The sequence below is a fragment of the Vitis riparia genome, chromosome 12, assembly GCF_004353265.1.
Source record: "Vitis riparia cultivar Riparia Gloire de Montpellier isolate 1030 chromosome 12, EGFV_Vit.rip_1.0, whole genome shotgun sequence".
Taxonomy (NCBI): Eukaryota; Viridiplantae; Streptophyta; class Magnoliopsida; order Vitales; family Vitaceae; genus Vitis; species Vitis riparia.
The window spans coordinates 15,390,227-15,406,685 of record NC_048442.1 but is presented as its reverse complement, the minus strand read 5'-3'; the positions used below and the strand labels follow the sequence as shown (position 1 = coordinate 15,406,685).

General features: G+C 34.0%; 2 protein-coding genes across 2 annotated transcripts; both read right to left on the bottom strand.

Moving 5' to 3' along the window:
- Positions 1–108: 108 nt before the first annotated feature.
- LOC117926585 (external alternative NAD(P)H-ubiquinone oxidoreductase B3, mitochondrial-like) lies at positions 109–5,933 on the bottom strand. Its single transcript, XM_034845736.1, has 10 exons — positions 5,439–5,933; positions 4,560–4,815; positions 3,376–3,582; positions 3,038–3,288; positions 2,671–2,890; positions 2,471–2,575; positions 2,054–2,320; positions 1,849–1,970; positions 500–619; positions 109–399 (listed from the first exon to the last, which is right to left on the bottom strand). Exons 1-10 carry the CDS (start codon positions 5,525–5,527, stop codon positions 312–314), a joined length of 1,725 nt encoding a protein of 574 aa, XP_034701627.1. The 5' UTR covers positions 5,528–5,933; the 3' UTR covers positions 109–311.
- Positions 5,934–6,037: 104 nt separating this feature from the next.
- LOC117926584 (external alternative NAD(P)H-ubiquinone oxidoreductase B1, mitochondrial-like) lies at positions 6,038–12,312 on the bottom strand. Its single transcript, XM_034845735.1, has 10 exons — positions 12,136–12,312; positions 10,282–10,558; positions 9,903–10,109; positions 9,313–9,563; positions 8,831–9,050; positions 8,483–8,587; positions 7,569–7,832; positions 7,340–7,461; positions 6,441–6,560; positions 6,038–6,341 (listed from the first exon to the last, which is right to left on the bottom strand). The coding sequence occupies exons 1-10, from the start codon at positions 12,222–12,224 to the stop codon at positions 6,254–6,256; spliced, it is 1,743 nt and encodes a 580-aa protein (XP_034701626.1). The 5' UTR covers positions 12,225–12,312; the 3' UTR covers positions 6,038–6,253.
- Between the last annotated feature and the right edge of the window lie 4,147 nt (positions 12,313–16,459).

Here is a 16,459-nt window from a genome sequence, read left to right as displayed (position 1 = left end):
TACTTCTTAAGCTAAAAAAAACTGACATTGATGATCGAATCAAATCCAACTCTGTTCATCATGACTTCGCACTTAAAAGGGGGTGAGAAAGCAGAAGAGGCACATGAGTGATTTGTTAAATAAGAACTGAATAGATTGCAAGCATAATACAGTATACCAATGATGAACCCAAGATTCAGTTTGAATGAAAGAACATTATTGAGTTAACAATTGTAAAATTATAGAATGTTGAATGAGAAGCGGGGGCAAAATCTCAGTTGCTTTGTCTACTACAGAAGACATTTTCAGTGTTGTTTGCATTCTCAGCTGTCTTAGATTCTGCTTGAGTCCCTTCCAAAAATGAACCGCCGTCCCCAGTCAGATACCACCAATGCTCTTGTGCGCCAGCTGACTTGCTTGCTGAATGTGGAGACGACAATCAGAGAGAATGAGGGTATGCTAACAACAGTAAAATATAGACCAAATGCTTAAACCCCACAAAAACCTCACAAAAGATTACCTTGCATATACTGAATACCAGAGCCATTGGGTGCTTTGACCAATTGAAACCCAATCCCCAGGGAGTTGAGCTGCAGCTTGCTCACCTCCCAGTGGAGCAAATTGCCCAAGATGCTTGTACCTTGTTTACAGAAAAAACATCATAAGCTTAAGTCAAATAACAGGGAAATTAGTACCTCGATAATCCCATGTGTTTTTAACTTAAAAAGAGGCCTATTTTCTTGGCATCTAACTGAAAGAAGTCTACAGATTTGAGCCATTATCCAACCTGAAGTCTGCATATATTCAGTCAATTCCAAAAATTGAAGAAACTTTGATATATCTTAGAAGTAGTTTGATATCTGTCAATGACCAAAACAAAACAAAACATGGGGATTCACTCAAGATTTGGAAAATGCATTCAAAATGGTTAGTTCTGACATCATTTTCTCAGCAAACTTATCGATCAGGCTAAAAAGAGCTGTAGGAAGGTCTCTAAAGGTTCCTCATATGGTCAGCTCAGAAAAGTCTCTAGGAGCTCCACTGATCAAAACCAAAGTTAACAAAGAGGTCTTTGCTTCTATAGTGGAGTGAATGAAGGTCAAATTGCAAGGATGGAAAGGTAAATTTCTTTCCCAAGAAGGTAAAATGACTTTAATCAAGTCAGTTAGAGCATATCAACATACCACAAAGTTACCATTTTTTAATTGCACGATGCTCCAAAAAAAAGATATTTTTGGTGATCAGTGCTCAATTTCTGAACAAGAAATTGGATAAGGCACTGAGCATATTGTAATACAACTGCTTTTAATATAGAGAGGCCGCAATCGGAAGGAATTGAATAAGGCCTTTCGGACATATAAGCCGTGTTCAGGGGTCCAGGGTAAAAACAATACTAAGGGGTCCAAGGTAAAGACAACTAGGGGCCAGATGGGAACTAAGGGATCCAGGGTACTCCCTGGCATCAGGGGAAGTGGGTGCTCCCCCAACTTGTTTCAGTTGCTAGATTAGACAAGGCCGCTATTCCTGACTAGAGTCAGGAATAGAGTAAGGCCTTTACCGATTATAGAGTTCATTGTCAAAATACCACAAAATTACCATTCTTTTAATTGCACAATGCTAAAAAAAAAAAAAAGAAGATATTTTTGGTGATCGGTGCCCTATTTCTGAACAAGATATTGGATAAGGCACTGAGCATATTGTGACACAACTACTTTTAATATAGAGAGACCCCAGTTCCTTCCTTACAGAAGGAAATGAATAAGGCCTTCCAGACAGATAAGCCTACAAGAAGTCATTTTTCAGGTTAATATTTCAACCAGGGAAGAAGAATTGAAAACAGGATTCCTGGGGAGAGACTTCAACTTGTACCTAAAAGGATGAAACCGATGGCGTCCTGTTCCCCTGAACCTGAGAGGACCTTCAGGATTCCTTTCACACTCTTCCATGTGATTGAAGCAGTTGGCGAGGTACTGGCCTTGTTGAGCTGCTACCTGAAATAACACAGTGAGAGGAGGAAAGAATGAGAAGATTGCAGAAAGAGGCTATTGAGGAGGAATTACTTTTGAGTTTTTACCTGAGCTGTTGCAGGAAGATTTTTCATCTGGGAATCCACTTCAGAAAGAGCTGATGTGAACAACGCAATATCCAATTCAGTTCCCTGTTTTTCGGCTTGAGAACTCTTCAGTAAATCAGCAATGTTTCTCATCTGCCTCTTTTTCAAGTATAGCTCCACTTGAGGGTACCTCTCACAAATGTCATCAATTACTTCTTGGAAGTCTTTCAAATTTAGAGTTCCTGAATTATTCTTGTCTGCCTTGCTGAATATCACAGAAATGTCTTCCTAACAAATTGGTAAGAACAGGTGGGGGGAAACATATGAGCATGACTATTTTACAATAGCCTGTCATTGAATGCTAGAGATTACTTGAATATGAAATTTTTTGAACTGCAAGTAACTGATCAACCAAAAAAAAGATCAAACTGTGCCTACCATGACTTTTCGTTGATTAATTGTAGCACAGTCACCTAGAGCATATATGTTATTGCATCCTTCCACCCTCAACCATTCATCAGTTGCTAAAGCCCGCCTGTTAGTCTGTACTCAAACAAATAGAAATTTGTTCTATAAGCAAAAGAGAGTAAAATGGAGAGGAAAGCAATGAGATGGGGCATAGTTCTAGGGCAATCAACCTGGCCAATCTGCTTCATGAAGTCCATTATGACAGGACGAGTACCAATACCAGTTGACCACACGACCATTCCATATGGGATTTCTGAAACTTCCCCAGTTGATCTTTCCTTCGTAGAAATATGTTTATCATCTACTTTGATCACCATTGACCCTGTTTTCAGATGAATACCATCTCGCTGGAACTTCTCTTCAGCAAAAGCAGTAATTCTTTTGTCAAACCTGCAACTCCAACCAACCAGGAAAACATGAGAATTACAGTGGAAAATGAGGGAATAATGAGCATTACTCCATGATCAATTATACTAAGAACAAAAGAGAAAGCAGGGCCAGAAGCTTATCATCATATCAATCCAAACATGGACTTACATGTTCAAGATATGATCGCCTGCCTCGAGGAGTGTTATCTTTGCAAGATTTTTTACATTAGGATACAGTTTAGCTAAGTCTTCAAGAACAAAATCATGAAGTTCTGCAGCGAACTCCACTCCTGTTGGGCCACCCCCAACAACCACGAAATGCAGGATCCTCTTCCTCTCTTCTTCACTAAGATTGGGAAGGCTTGCCCTCTCAAAGCAATCGATCACAGTCCTACGAATCCTCTGAGCATCTTCCACTTCCTGAATCATAGTTTTATTATTCTGGGCACTGAAAATTTTCTTTAGTATTGATATGGGATCAGAGTGAGAGTAGTTTCTTTTTTTTACCTTCAAGAAATGGCAATTCTCTACCACACCAGGAGTGTTGAATGTGTTTGATCTAGCCCCCATGGCTACCACCAAGTAGTCATAATCTACAGAAAATTCCTCTTCCCCTCCTAAATTGGTGTCCTGGCTTGATCTACAGTAAACTTTATTATTATCTGTATCAATCTTGTAGCATTCAGCTTCTTTGAATTCAATATTTATACCTTTCTGCAATTATTGGACAAGAGACGAAAGACATCAAAATAATCACTTGAAAATCATCCTTTGATGAACACTCAATTTAAAACCAAGAAATATCAATGTTCAGTGCTGATTATATGATGAACATGGCTTCAAGTATGGATCATCATACCATTTGCAAGTGGGGCTTTGCCTTTTGTCATAAAAGCTTCCATGCCCTATGGTTGGTTCTTGGAAGATTTAGGCTATCTTTGATTCCAGATAGTTTGAAAGAAAATGTGAGGGAAAGAAAATAGAGAGGAAAAATAGAAAGAAAGAAAAATAAAAAATAAATTTAAAATCAATAAATTATTATTATTATTTTTTATGGATATAACTCTTTTATATATAGATTAAATAATTTAAAAATATACAAATATTTTAATAATTTTAATTATATTTAATTTTCTTTCATATTTTTCATGATAAAACCAAACATGAGAATATCATTTTTCTTACCATTTTTTTTTACCCTAGTGTTTTAGGGAACCAAATATAGCCTTAAAAAAATGAGAAAGATAGAAAATAGAAAGAAGAAATAATAGAAAAGAAAAAGTAAAGGAAAAATAAAATAAAATAAAATAAATTATTTTTATATTTTTTTCAAATTCATTTTATATTTTTTCACTTATAAAATGATTAAATAATTTAAATATATATAAATTTTTAATTAATTTTAATTTGATTTGATTTTTATTTATTTTTTCACTTATTTTCTTTATTTGCTAATTATAACATGATATAATTATTTTTCTTAATATTCTTTTTCCTTTTCTAATCACTTTCTAAACCAAACAAGCATATATATATATATATATATATATATATATATATATATATTAGAAAATCATTTTTGTTAATATTTTTTTTTCTTTGGATGGTACTTTCTTTCCGAAAACCAAACTTAACCTAAAGCTTCTGAGGTTATATGTCAATGAATGCAAATTGGTTTGATGGCACTCTACCTTCCTGACAATGTTCCGAATAGGCTCCACAATGCTGCGAGCTTCCACCGTGCCACAGGTAACACTTGGTAGCAGAGGAGTAAATGCAAAATAGTTACGGGGCGACACCACCTGGACTTCGAAGGTGGAACTCTTCAAGTTCTTCAGGAAACTTGTGCCTGCCCACCCAGTTCCAAGGACCACCACTTTCTTCTTTGGTACTGAATCTGAGCCGGATAATGGCCTCGTTTCTGCGAAAGCTAATAAGCCCCCACCACTGCGGAGAAATGTTGGTAAAATCATATATAGGTTTGAGTCCTGACTCAGATTGGAAAAAGTAGTAGAATTGATGAAGAAAAACAATTTCGGAAAAAGAAAAAAGAACGAATTTTAAAATTGTTTTGAAGGATAAACCATACACATGACATGCATACAAACTTTTAAAAATAGTTTTTTTTTTTTTATAAATTGTTTCCAACCTAAAGAAAAGAACAGTTCTTTTAATGTTTCCGGTGTATTCAAAATTACTTCAAAATAGTTTTAAAATTTTTAAAGCAAGAAAACTGTTTTTGAACGACATGGTCAAAGAGGCCACAAATAATTCTGTTCTATCACTGTTTCAAACACTTCTTTTTGTCCCCTACAAAATAACACAAGCTAACAAAAACATTCAGAATTTTCTTGACGTTTTATAAAATTTCTCAGCAACCAAACGGATCAGAAAAGAGTCAAAAGACTAAGAGCCTAAAGCAAAAGACATTCATCATAACATTATTTTCTCAACCCAAATCTAAACTTTGCCATCTGTTGCAAACAAATCTCTTCAACAATAAATCTCACAATCAAAATAATAATAACAATACGAAAAAAAAGAAAAAAAAAAAGAGAAAAAAGAAAAACCTGACTGTGCAGACAACCATCAACTTGGAGAGTGAAGGGTTGTCACGAAAAGCCTTGAAGGCTCTTTCAAAGATAGTAAACGTCCTCATTGCAAACCCTAGAAGGTAGAGTTTCGGACAGAGAGAAAGATGGAAGTAACAGTTTCTTTCCTACGTGAGTTTTGTAGTACCATTTATAAGGAAGAACTGACACGTAATGCACTTTCTATGCTTGATCTCATTGACTAGTTAAAACCCCGGTATTCTAGGACACGTGTCTTTCGCTCCAGACGGAGACCTCCTCCTTCGCAGGAATTTGCCGCGTGGTCATGCTTCTACACCACGAAGTCCTTAGGTTGTATCCGGCCGTCGGATCGGGGTTCCAAAACGGAGAAGTCTCTGATTTGGACGGTTGGATTCTGTGGGGCCCGTGTTAATTTTTTTCCCCTCTTTTCATTGGTTCAGATCCGATGATGAAGAGGTCTCACAGCCCAATATTGGCCCAATACTCACGGCCCAAGGCCCAATAGAGTTGATTACTGAAGCCCACCTGAATTTGAAAAGAGATGATAATATGATATGAAGGTCAACAGAGATTCTCACCATTTTGGAGCTCAATGGTATCCCTTTCAACTTTCATAGCTGATCATAAAATTCATATCAGAAATGGCATTACATCAGAACGCGAGTGCATTGTCCATTGCTTAAGTATTACAATATACCGAGTTCCCCAAAAAATAGACAACAACAGAAATTTACAGGAGAAGAAGGTGGAAGCATCACAATCAGAACAGCAGGTGAGCTTGATATGCTAGTTTTCGCAATTGTTTTAGGCTTTTAGATTCGGCTTGAATCCCTCCCGAAAATGAATCTCCTCGTCCAATCAGATACCACCAAGAATCTTGTGCGCCAGCTCACTTGCTTGCTGAAGAAAACAAAGAGAAGGATACCGAATTAGATAGACCGATGCAGGGATTCTTTACTTGTTAGTCACCGAATAGGAGAGAGGATTTTCATTTTTCACCTTGCATATACAGAATACCAGAGCCACTGGGTGCTGTGGCCGATGGATACCCAGTCTCCAGGGAGCTCTGCAGCTGCTTGCTCTCCTCCCAGAGGGGCAAATTGCCCCAAATGCTTGTACCTTGTGATCACAAGTTATCAGCAAGTCAAGGTCAAAAAGGGTAAAAATGAAGAAAAAAAAATTGCATGCAAAGATAGGGAGAAGCAGGAATGTTGATGCTATGGTAAATGTGTTGGTGATGGGCTATGGGTGCTTTATTTTCTGGGTCTTTAAGGCATTCTATAAAATGGCTTTCTTTTGTATGAAATATTGCAGATTATATGCTCTGATAAAATGTAAGAAAATGGAAAAGAAGAAAGCAGAACTAGTATATGAACTGTAAGCCAAAGAGGTATAAAAATGTTCAAGCAATGATGATCAGTTTATGAAGCACACAGATATGAATGCTTTAGCGATTTAAAGATGTGAAGACCGACAAATTTTGACCATGTATGGACTTAAGGTTCACCTTTCTCCATTTCCAAATTATTCATATGATTCACCATCTTGTCCATCAGAAATGCCTGCTAGCAGGCAGAACTGGTGGGTGACTCAACCTTAAAGGCATGATACATTGGTCTGGAGCTAAACTGGGAGTGCAGCAAATTAGAAAATAGAGGCCTGCAACTCATGCAAAATAATTCATCTGTGGAGCAGTTAGGATGACTTGGCCATTCTGTTTTTTGGAAGGATGGCATTACATATATGGACTACAACATAAAGCTATAGGAATAAACAAGGTTTAGTCTTTGGTAGATTACCTAGGAAATAAGGCACATCATACAACACTGGATTAAATTACTGTAAAATGCTGCAGGTAATGGTAAAATAAGATGAGCAATGGAAAAGTTATGGCATACCGAAAGGGACGAAAATGATGACGGCCAGAATCTCTAAAACGTAAAGGCCCTTCTGGGGTCTCTTGGCATTGCTGCCTACGGCTAAAGCAACTAGAGAGGTATGCACCTTGTTGAGCAGCAACCTGAAGTGCCAAAAGATAACATGTAACCATTGTAATATTCTCCTAGACAGCACAAAACCGGAAACCTACATAAATTCTCATTTCACCAGAGCATGAAATATAAATACCTGAGCGGTTGCAGGAAGGCTCTTCATCTGTGAATCCACATGACGAAGGGCTGACTTAAACCCTTCAATGTCCACTTCCTCTCTCTCATGGCCCTGCGGATCCTTCAACAGATCTTTCACATCATTCAGATGCTTGTTCTTCAAATATAGTTCCACTTGGGGATACCTTACGAGGATGTCGTCAATTACATCTTGGAATTCTTTAACAGTTAAGGTACCAGAATTATCTTTGTCCGCAGTCTTAAATATGGTCGAGATATCTTCCTAAAGACATGATTGTATTGAATAAATATATTAATGCTTATAAACAGAGCAATTAAATGCAAAATGGCATTTACAGATGGAAACTGATGTGACAACCAGATAACAGGACAAGAATATATTCCCACCAGTGTCAGATAAGCTTTCAACAGGTTACTCAGAAGAGTGGTTTCTGGCAGTAAAGAGTAAGGAAACTATTTTGTTTCTCAATGCAATCTGCTTCTTGGGGAGATTTGGTTCACTCTAACAAAATCAGTGATATACATTGAGCATCAGTTTTTTAAATAAAACACTTGCTGTTTTTCCTTGTTAAGGGAAATAGTAACATTAGGTTTGGTGTGATCTTTGTACTAACAATCTATCCACCTCCTACCAAAGAAAAAATCACAATTAGTTCAAAAACCACACGGGGATTAGAGATTAAATCAAGGAGAACATTTTATGACTCAATGCCAACCAGAGCAAGTCCTCCGAACCTCAATTAAAATACCCACACAAGGAACTTGGTATTGTCAGTGAATACCAGGACAAGTTGGCTAAATCTGTGATGACTTTGGTATGTGGTATATATGTGGTAATGCACTGCACCTCAATAGATTTAGGCACTTCCAGCAAATTATAGAATAAAATCAACAGAAGAAGGCTTCACATACCATGACTCGACGTTGAGCTACAGCAGCACAATCACCAAGAGCATACACACCATCACATCCCTCTACTCGCAACCATTCATTAGTTGTTAGAACATGTCTTTTATTCTGCATACAGAGCAAAACCAAAATCATAATTGATTGAAAATACAAAATCCATCAGTAACTGATGGAAACCATTTACGTAATGTCAATCAACACAAAGTCAAAGCAAGTGCATAGAATTTATATTACTCTGCATATAAGACAGAAATCCATCATTATAGCTGATAAAAGAAATAATCATCAACAATGCAAATCATTTCAGTTTACTCAAGGTTAAGATAATAGGATAGAATTAATAAACCCAACCTGGCCAATTTGATCCATAAAGTCTCTCAAAACTGGGCGAGTGACAATACCAGTGGACCACACGATCATTCCATAAGGCACAGAACAAATTTCTCCCTTTGATTTCACCTTCACGGTTATTGCCTTATCGGAAACACTTGTAACCCGACATCCTGTTTGAACTTCAATACCATCTCTTCCAAACTTCCTTTCAGCAAATAAACTAATCCTCTCATCAAACCTACAGAAATATAAAATATAACATTTCCCAAGCTTTAAAGCATTGATGTTGCATTTGTATTTCTAGTACTGAGAAAGTATAACACATAATGAAGCTTAGAGTCTTAAGACTTATAACTAAAGAAACCTCATCTTTCCATAAGCAATACAGGATTGAAAATGACACTTTAAGAAAAGTAAATAGTTGCTAAGATACCATAGTACTCCATTCATACATGTCCATAAGAAATTGAAATAACTTGTGAATGCCATATATTCCTTACATGTTTAAGATATGATCTCCTGATTGGATCACTGTTATTTTCACAAGATCTTTAACCATAGGATATAGCTTGACTAAATCTTCTAGGATGAAGTCATGTAGTTCTGCAGCAAATTCAACACCAGTGGGACCCCCTCCAACAATAACAAAATGAAGGTTTCTCCTTCGCTCTTCATCACTTAAGTCAGGAAGGACTGCCCTTTCAAAACAATCAATCACACTCCTTCGGATCTTCTGAGCATCCTCTATTTCCTGCATGAATCATCACAGTTTCTTCTCAAAAAAATAACAATTAAAAATTAGGGGGAAAAAAAGGTAAATGCAGCACCTCATTAAAGAAAGCTGATGGTAAATTGTTCACATAAATTGTTAAGATGCATTGGATTATGAAACTGATATATTTACTTCATGAAAAAATAGAGTTTGCAAATGAAAATAAAATAAAATTAAAGAAGTAAGAAAAGAAAGAAAGACTGATGCACAAAGCCACATAAGGGGTCTCAAGAACAAAAACAAGCATCTAGTCTATAACATCATGAATACGGTTTAATGCTGTAAAAGCTCCATTTTGAATGAAGCTGTAATATCCACCTTTAGAAAATGGCAGTGTTCGTTGACGCCAGGGGTGTTAAAAGTATTTACTTGTGCTCCCATTGCTATAACCAAGTAGTCATAGTCTACAAGAAATTCTTCATTGCCTACCAAGCTGTTGTCAATGACAGACCGACATCGAATTTTTTTGTTTGCAGCATCAATCTTAACACATTCCGCTTCCCAATATTGGATTTCTCCATTTCTCTGTCAGAAAAAAGGGAAAGCAAAACAAAAGATATTCTGGTAAGTGAGGTACATATATACTAAAGAGATTGTTATCAATCAAAACCAGGTATCATGGATTCCTGGCATAATGTTATCTCCTACAAGAGCATAAATGCTCTTTATTATTTTTAAGATATTGAGTCAGCTTTACCTTCTTTATAATGTTCCGAATTGGCTCTACAATGCTTCGTGCTTCAACTGTTCCACATGTGACACTAGGTAAAAGAGGAGTAAATGCAAAATAATTCCTGGGCGAAACCACTTTAACATCATATGATGAGATATCCAAATCTTTCAGAAAACTAGTGCCAGCCCATCCAGTTCCAAGCACCACCACTCTCTTCTTCTGGGGTTCCTTTTGCTTGATCTCAGCACTTTGTGCACCAGCATCTGTTTGTGATTCTGAGTATGCCACAAGACCACCACTACTGCAACAGTCCAGAAGAGAGGATAGATATGAAAAAAAAAGTGGATAAGCTAGCTTGAGAGAAGAAGGCTAATTGGTCAAAGGGTTAGGAGTCATTTAAGGGTAAGTAGAAGGAACAAATAGAACCCTGAGCCGAGCACATGTAAAATATGCCCCATTTTTCTTTTCAAGCCATCACAAATCACTGTTATCATCTTTTCAAGAACAGTAAAATGTCTGCTCAGACCCGAATCTCCGAAATTCTACTTTAAGAGGAAAATAACAAGGTCTTAGGTGGCTGGAAAAAAAAATGGCTTTTTCAGATGCATTTCCTTTTGCATGAAAACAAGGAAAAGATTCATTTTTTGAACAGTTTTGGAGAGTCATTTGCTTGCCTCTTTTTTATAACACCAAAACAGCATCTTAACATTTCTGAAAAATGATCAAAGTTTCATCTTATCACACCTTCTGTGTTGTTTTCATTTCTTCTTCTATTCCCGGAAACAGGAAAACTTTCTCCATTCCCCTACAAAACAGGACCTAAAGTTTTCCGGAATACTGATCCTAACTGCGTCTAAGATCAACTCAGGAAACGTATTTTTTTCCTTTTGCAAAATCGAGAACAGTTGTGCACTGTCTCAAGAGTCTATCAGGAAAAGCACTTCAGGAAAAAGGGCATCAACTCAAAAGCTCAGAGAAAGTGAACTTCTAAAAAAAATAAAAAAAGCTCAGAGAAAGTGAACTTCTAAAAAAAATAAAAAAAGCTCAGATAAAGTGAACTTGATCAAGTGTAAGATGTTCATCATAAAACACACGTAAGTTTGATTGGTAGCATGAATAAGTTAACTCGGTAACCAAACATTCATAAAGGCAGAAGCTTTGATCCGCGCTATTCTAGGTAGGAATTGTCACAGTTCACAGCATTTAGATCAATAGATCACAAAACAACGGCCTAATTCTCAGTTTGATTGGCAAGAAAATGAAGGAAAAACGAAGGAACCGAAATGAAAGCTCAGAATCTCAGCTTCGTCGCAATAGAAACACTCCGATCTCACCGAATTTAACTGCCCACTCCTTTTAGAAATGAACTAAAAATAAAATAAAAAATAAAAAATCATAAGCTCTTACGCACTTTTCAAAACATATTAATTCCTTTCCATTGCTGAAAAAAAAATGCGGAACTCATCACAGCAACACATCAGAGAACGCAGCCAAACAGGCCCTCTTTTATACTGAAAACCTCAGTTTATCTTGGCTTTCATGCACTCTCCACAAGGAAAAAAAAAAGTAAAAAAGCAATGAAATTAAAAAACGGAGAAGAAACTGAAACCTTCAAATTTTCAAGAAAAGTTCGGTCTATCTTCGCGAACGGAAACGCAATGAAATTAAAACGAAACGGAGACGAAACTGAATCTCCAAATTTTCTTCAAAATCTCAATTTATCTTCATTAAAGATGCAGTCTCCACAAGAAAGAAAACGAAAACACAATGAGACTAGGATGAAACAGAAAAGAAACTGCGAGCTTCAAATTCTGCTCGATTTTCCTTCATTTTCCCAGCAACCAAACGGAAATGAGGGTGACTGAGCAAGAAATGAACCTGATAGAGAGGATAACGAGAAGCTTAGAGGAAGAAGAGCTGGAACCGAGAGCTCTGGAGGCTCCGGAGAAGAAGGAGAAAATCGTCATTTCACAGTGCTTCTGGCTTTGATGGGAGATCCCAGAGCAGGGAGCTCAAAGCCTGAAACAAAAGCTTTCGGTTGGACAAGCCCACAAGAACTGGGAAGATCCGGTGGACACCGTTTTGGAGGATTAATTTCCACGTGGCGTTAGATTAGTGCCTTGTCTCCCTGTAAAGTCAATTGATTTTTTCACTACTCAAAATCAGCCTTTTGGACCGTCTCTGGCGACATTGGGAATCCTGTTTTTTTTGGACTAAATTCCACAACGAAGTGAATTGCACGCTAGATTTTTGTGAGCATACAATAATACCTTAGAAAATGTGTAGAAAATAGAAAATAGAAATTTTGGGGTGAATTTTTGCCATCCCTTTTTAGTATAATTTCCAATAGGAATGTGACATCAATTTTATTAAGAAATAACGCTTTTAGCATCATACCTAAACATATAAATTAAATTAAGAGTAATGAGTCATATAATTAAGACATGGAACATGCCACTAAAAACAAAGTAGAATAAAAATACCAATATTTTAAAAACCGGACCGATCATTGAACCGGAAAAGTTACCGGTTCACGGTTCACTGGTCGGACCGTCGGTCGAACCGCTATCGAATCGGTGACGTCATAAATACATATTTTATTATTTCATATAATATAAAAAATTAAAAAATTAATAAATTCTATGTAAATTTTGACAGCATCTACTTTGTTTATTGAGTAACTTGAGTTTTGTCACAAAATTTTTTACCTGTAGAAGTCATCAATTATCATATATGATATTTATAACACAATATAAGATGTTGTACATTCATAATGTCAATAAACTCAATATTTATCAAATAATCAAACCATTACTATCCTATAATAACCAAATTATTAAAGAGTTGTTAACTTAACATATTGTCCATAACAAATAATACAAATGTTAACCATAGGTCCACAACACTTAAATAATTACTCAAAATAAAAACATAACATGTCAATGTTTGAATATTTATGAAGATTTTTGCATACTAATAAATATAAAATTCATGTCTTCATTTATTTTGGAAATTGGAATATGGAGATTGAAAATGAGCATTCAGAAAACAAAAAAAAAAATTAAAATAATTTGAATCGGTTTTTTCCCTCAAAATCGATTGGTTCGTCCGGTTCACCGGTTGGACCGCCGGTTCAAGCGGTCCAATCCCGGTTCGGTCTCCATCCGGTCTAATGACCAGATCGAATCGGAACGATGACCGGCTGGCGGTCCAATCGGTCAGACCGGCCGGTTCGGTCCGGTTTTTAAAACCACGAACAATACTAAAATTATAAACATTGTACAAAAGAAATGACAAAGTTTGGGAGGTATGAAACCAATTAATAAACTAAATTAAAATTTAGAGCTTGTATGATCATAAGATTAAAAAACAATTTTTTGTTTTTAAAAATGTAAAATTGTTTTTTTTTTTTTTTTAATATTATTCGATCGTTGTTATTTGAAAACATTTTTTTTAAAAGAAGTAAAAGTTGTTTTTATGAGTTTTTAAAAAAATAAATAAGAAAAAAAGGGTTTTTAAAAAGAAGTTAAAAAAAATATTGTCAAACGGAACCTTAATTGTTGATGATTAAATATAGGATAATATTATAGCATTTTTTTTGTTCTATTCTTAACTTTTAATAATATTATCCTATATTTAATCAATTTTTTTTTTTTTGTGTTATAACACAAAAAATTATGATTGGGTTCCAACAATGTGATAAGAATACAAAACCCCATCAACCAACTTAAATCAAAATAGTTAAACTAAGATAATATTACACCTTTTCATTTAAAATGGAAGATGTTATTGTCTAGCCTGGTTTTGGATTAATTTCTATTAAGTTAAAAATTTATTTTTAAAGTTTATAATTTGAAAGATTAAAAAAGAAAAAGAAAAATCTTAATATACAACTTAGGAAAATGTTAGTGTTTTTTTGACAATAATTTTTAAGAATAGTTTTCTATTTATATATATATAAACACATGTTGCAAGTTGAAATTTATTTTCTATTTTTTGTTTTTAAAAATAAAATTATTATTTTATACTTTTTGTTCTTAAAAATAAAAATACGGTGCTTTTAAATAATATTTTTTAAAAATTATTTTAAATTATTTTTATTTTTTTGGAATTATTTTAAAAAGTAATTATACAAACACATAAAATAATTAAAAATAAGGTATTAGATATAAATGATTTTTAAAACATATTTATAAATATTATATATAATTTAAAAACATTTTAGGGTTTATAAATAAATTTTTATTTTTCAAAATATCAAAAAATAAATTTAAAAAATTGTTCTAAAAAATTATTTTTTAAAAATGTTTTAAAAAACAGTAAGATACTATAGTCAATGATGAACTGAGCACCAACCATTACCAAAACAAGAAAACTTACTTATTCCATAAGATATGTTTTAACTTGTTCTCGGGGATAACTCGCAATTATTTTAAGATAAGGCGCAACATAACGTGAATAGAAAAAAATAAAATAGGATCTGGTGATCCACGTGGCCAATTTAATTGATGACAAAAAGTGTGATTCGAAGATAAGTATGTATAAGTAAAGAATATAATAAGAACTTGTCGTAAAAATATTAATTTGACATCTCATTTAATAATTTATTACGAGAAAATAACTCACGAATAATTAAAACAAAAGATTTGACTAAAATATGATCTGGCGATCCACGTGTTCAATTTAATAGCTGACAAAAGGTTAGTTTGGAGATATAAGTAAAGAATAGATGGAATAAAATAAAGGTAAAATTTAAAATCTTGGGATGGGCGTTGCACTATTTTGCGCCGGGGTCCACGTGCATGATTCCCTGTCGGGTTGGCAAGCTATAATGCCTTGGCCTAGCGTGGTCCGCGTGATATAATAAGGTAATTTACATGGGGACACCCTTTTTCTTCGGACCCCTCAGTTATTTAAATCATTTGTTTTCAAATAAAATGGCCACGTGTAATTATACAATTTTATTCATCTTTCTCCTCTGTCGACATCCATTAGAAGCTTTTCGAGGGCGAATCATTAGAAACTTTCTTTTCAGGAATGAAGACTAATTCCTTGGTCGACAACGATTTTTTATTTATTATTATTTAAGTTTTAAAAAATAACCTTTACTTGAATCATTATCTAATGTACTCTAATTATGATAACTTTTAATCTAGTGGTTGAAAAGATACGATAAAATACAAATCTTTTAACAATTACATAAACAATGAAATTGAAATACAAATAATGATTCCTAAATGTGGGTGTGATGTAATTTGATTGATAATCCTTTTTTAATACGTAAAAATCCGTTTCTTTAATTAGACATGTGTGTACCCACATTTTTCATATGCATCCTTATTCACGAAACTCGTTTTTATTTTTATTTTGTAACAAATATGATTTTTAGAAAAGACTTATAATCGTCACTTATTTTTATTTTATTTTTAAGAAAAAAAAACTCTAAGATGACGTTTGTTTTTTTTTTTATTTAATTCGAAATAGAACTTATATTTAACTTAATACTAAATAATGATTAACAGTATTAAGTATTAAATTGTTTATTTTTTAATATTTTATTTTTATTAGGTATTAAACTTTTTTAATATTTTATTTCTATTAAGTATTAAGCTGTTTGTTTTTCTGTATATTAAAAACCAATATTTAATATTTTAATGTATTAAAAAAATATAATTTAACTTATTTCTAAAAAACTCAAAATAATAAAATTGTTATAATAAATAATTTATCATTATCATTCTTACAAAAAATAATTAATATATTTATTTTTTATATAATTAAAATAAAATATTTAAACTTAATAATTTGAAAAATAATGCATTGATAAAATCTAAATCAAATTAAAGAAAAAACATAACAATTCAAGTGCGTATTTTCAAATATCCAAAGACATAACATTTTGTGCTAATATCTAAACATTGCATTTCTTACAGTGGTAAAAAACTAAAAATGACAAGTTAACTAAACACTTGAAAGAGTTCATTTGCGATTTGGTCTCGGAACCGTTGCATGAATTTTTTTATTAGATGCTGCAAAAAGATTGTTTGTAGTTGAGTTTTGATTTTGATTTGCAGTGTCACTTTCTAATTCCACTTCATTGTCATATTCAGAAAATAATCTATTCGCAATTGAGATTTGTTGAAGAAAATAGTGAATAGAGAAGCATGTCATGACAATTTTTGTTAGAGTAGTAAACAAATAA

What these genes read in the sequence shown, in the direction of transcription:
- LOC117926585 (XM_034845736.1), bottom strand. Translation starts at nt 5,527, where the DNA reads ATGAGGACGTTTACTATCTTTGAAAGAGCCTTCAAGGCTTTTCGTGAC. An exon ending in TTCGGAACATTGTCAGGAAG is followed by an intron (nt 3,583 to 4,559) that starts GTAGAGTGCCAT and finishes CAATAATTGCAG; the next exon opens with AAAGGTATAAATATTGAATT. An exon ending in AGAATTGCCATTTCTTGAAG is followed by an intron (nt 3,289 to 3,375) that starts GTAAAAAAAAGA and finishes ACTATGATTCAG; the next exon opens with GAAGTGGAAGATGCTCAGAG.
- LOC117926584 (XM_034845735.1), bottom strand. Translation starts at nt 12,224, where the DNA reads ATGACGATTTTCTCCTTCTTCTCCGGAGCCTCCAGAGCTCTCGGTTCC. An exon ending in TAGCTCAACGTCGAGTCATG is followed by an intron (nt 7,833 to 8,482) that starts GTATGTGAAGCC and finishes TCATGTCTTTAG; the next exon opens with GAAGATATCTCGACCATATT. An exon ending in CATCATTTTCGTCCCTTTCG is followed by an intron (nt 6,561 to 7,339) that starts GTATGCCATAAC and finishes TGTGATCACAAG; the next exon opens with GTACAAGCATTTGGGGCAAT.